The 704-nt window shown below is 52.7% G+C and overlaps 1 protein-coding gene across 1 annotated transcript; it reads right to left on the reverse strand.

The window, feature by feature from the left end:
* On the reverse strand, positions 1-698 carry LOC111395368 (dormancy-associated protein 2-like). Its single transcript, XM_023021341.1, has 3 exons — positions 612-698; positions 134-530; positions 1-50 (listed from the first exon to the last, which is right to left on the reverse strand). Exons 1-3 carry the CDS (start codon positions 687-689, stop codon positions 1-3), a joined length of 525 nt encoding a protein of 174 aa, XP_022877109.1. The 5' UTR covers positions 690-698.
* Between the last annotated feature and the right edge of the window lie 6 nt (positions 699-704).

Genomic DNA, 704 nt, shown 5'->3' on the forward strand with positions numbered 1-704 from the left:
TCAGGTATATCCTGTGCGGGCACCCCCTCCACCACAGGTATCCTCTCTCGCTCCTCCATCCCCATCGTGTCATCTAAAAATGAATCAAATGCAGCAACTGATGGCCACGATGAGTCAACACACCCCATCTGACCCCCTCCCCCCTGATAACCATCGACCTCTCCGTCACCCCCTCCGTCCCGATAACCGCCAGTCCCTCCGTCTCGATAGCCACCAGTCCCTCCGTCACCCCCTCCGTCCCGATAGTGACCTGTCCCTCCGCTACCTCCTCCATCTCGATAATCGCTCGTCCCACGCAGGCCTGCTATGTCACCTCGTATCGCTGCAACCTCAGCATGGAGGTCTCCTAACCCAGCTCGTAACATCGCGACATCATATCGTAACTGTGCCATGTCCCCGAACTCAGCTCGTAGTGTCACGACATTATCCCGTAACTCTGCCATGTCTCCTCTCATCTCCATCAGGAGGTCGAACAAATCAATCGTCGAAGCACGGGGACTAGGTGCAGGAGGCGATACTGGACGGCCCTCCTGAAAAAATAACTATTACAAATGAATAACCTAACAAATAAAATAAAACGACAATCGAAGAATTATTTTTAAGTAACATACTCTATCTCGATCAACGCTAGACTCAGGCATCTGAAACTCTGGCGTAGCTGGACGTGATCTTCTCAGCGGAGGTGACATCCTCGCTGGACGTGC

Source organism: Olea europaea, chromosome 6, assembly GCF_002742605.1.
Source record: "Olea europaea var. sylvestris chromosome 6, O_europaea_v1, whole genome shotgun sequence".
NCBI lineage: Eukaryota > Viridiplantae > Streptophyta > Magnoliopsida > Lamiales > Oleaceae > Olea > Olea europaea.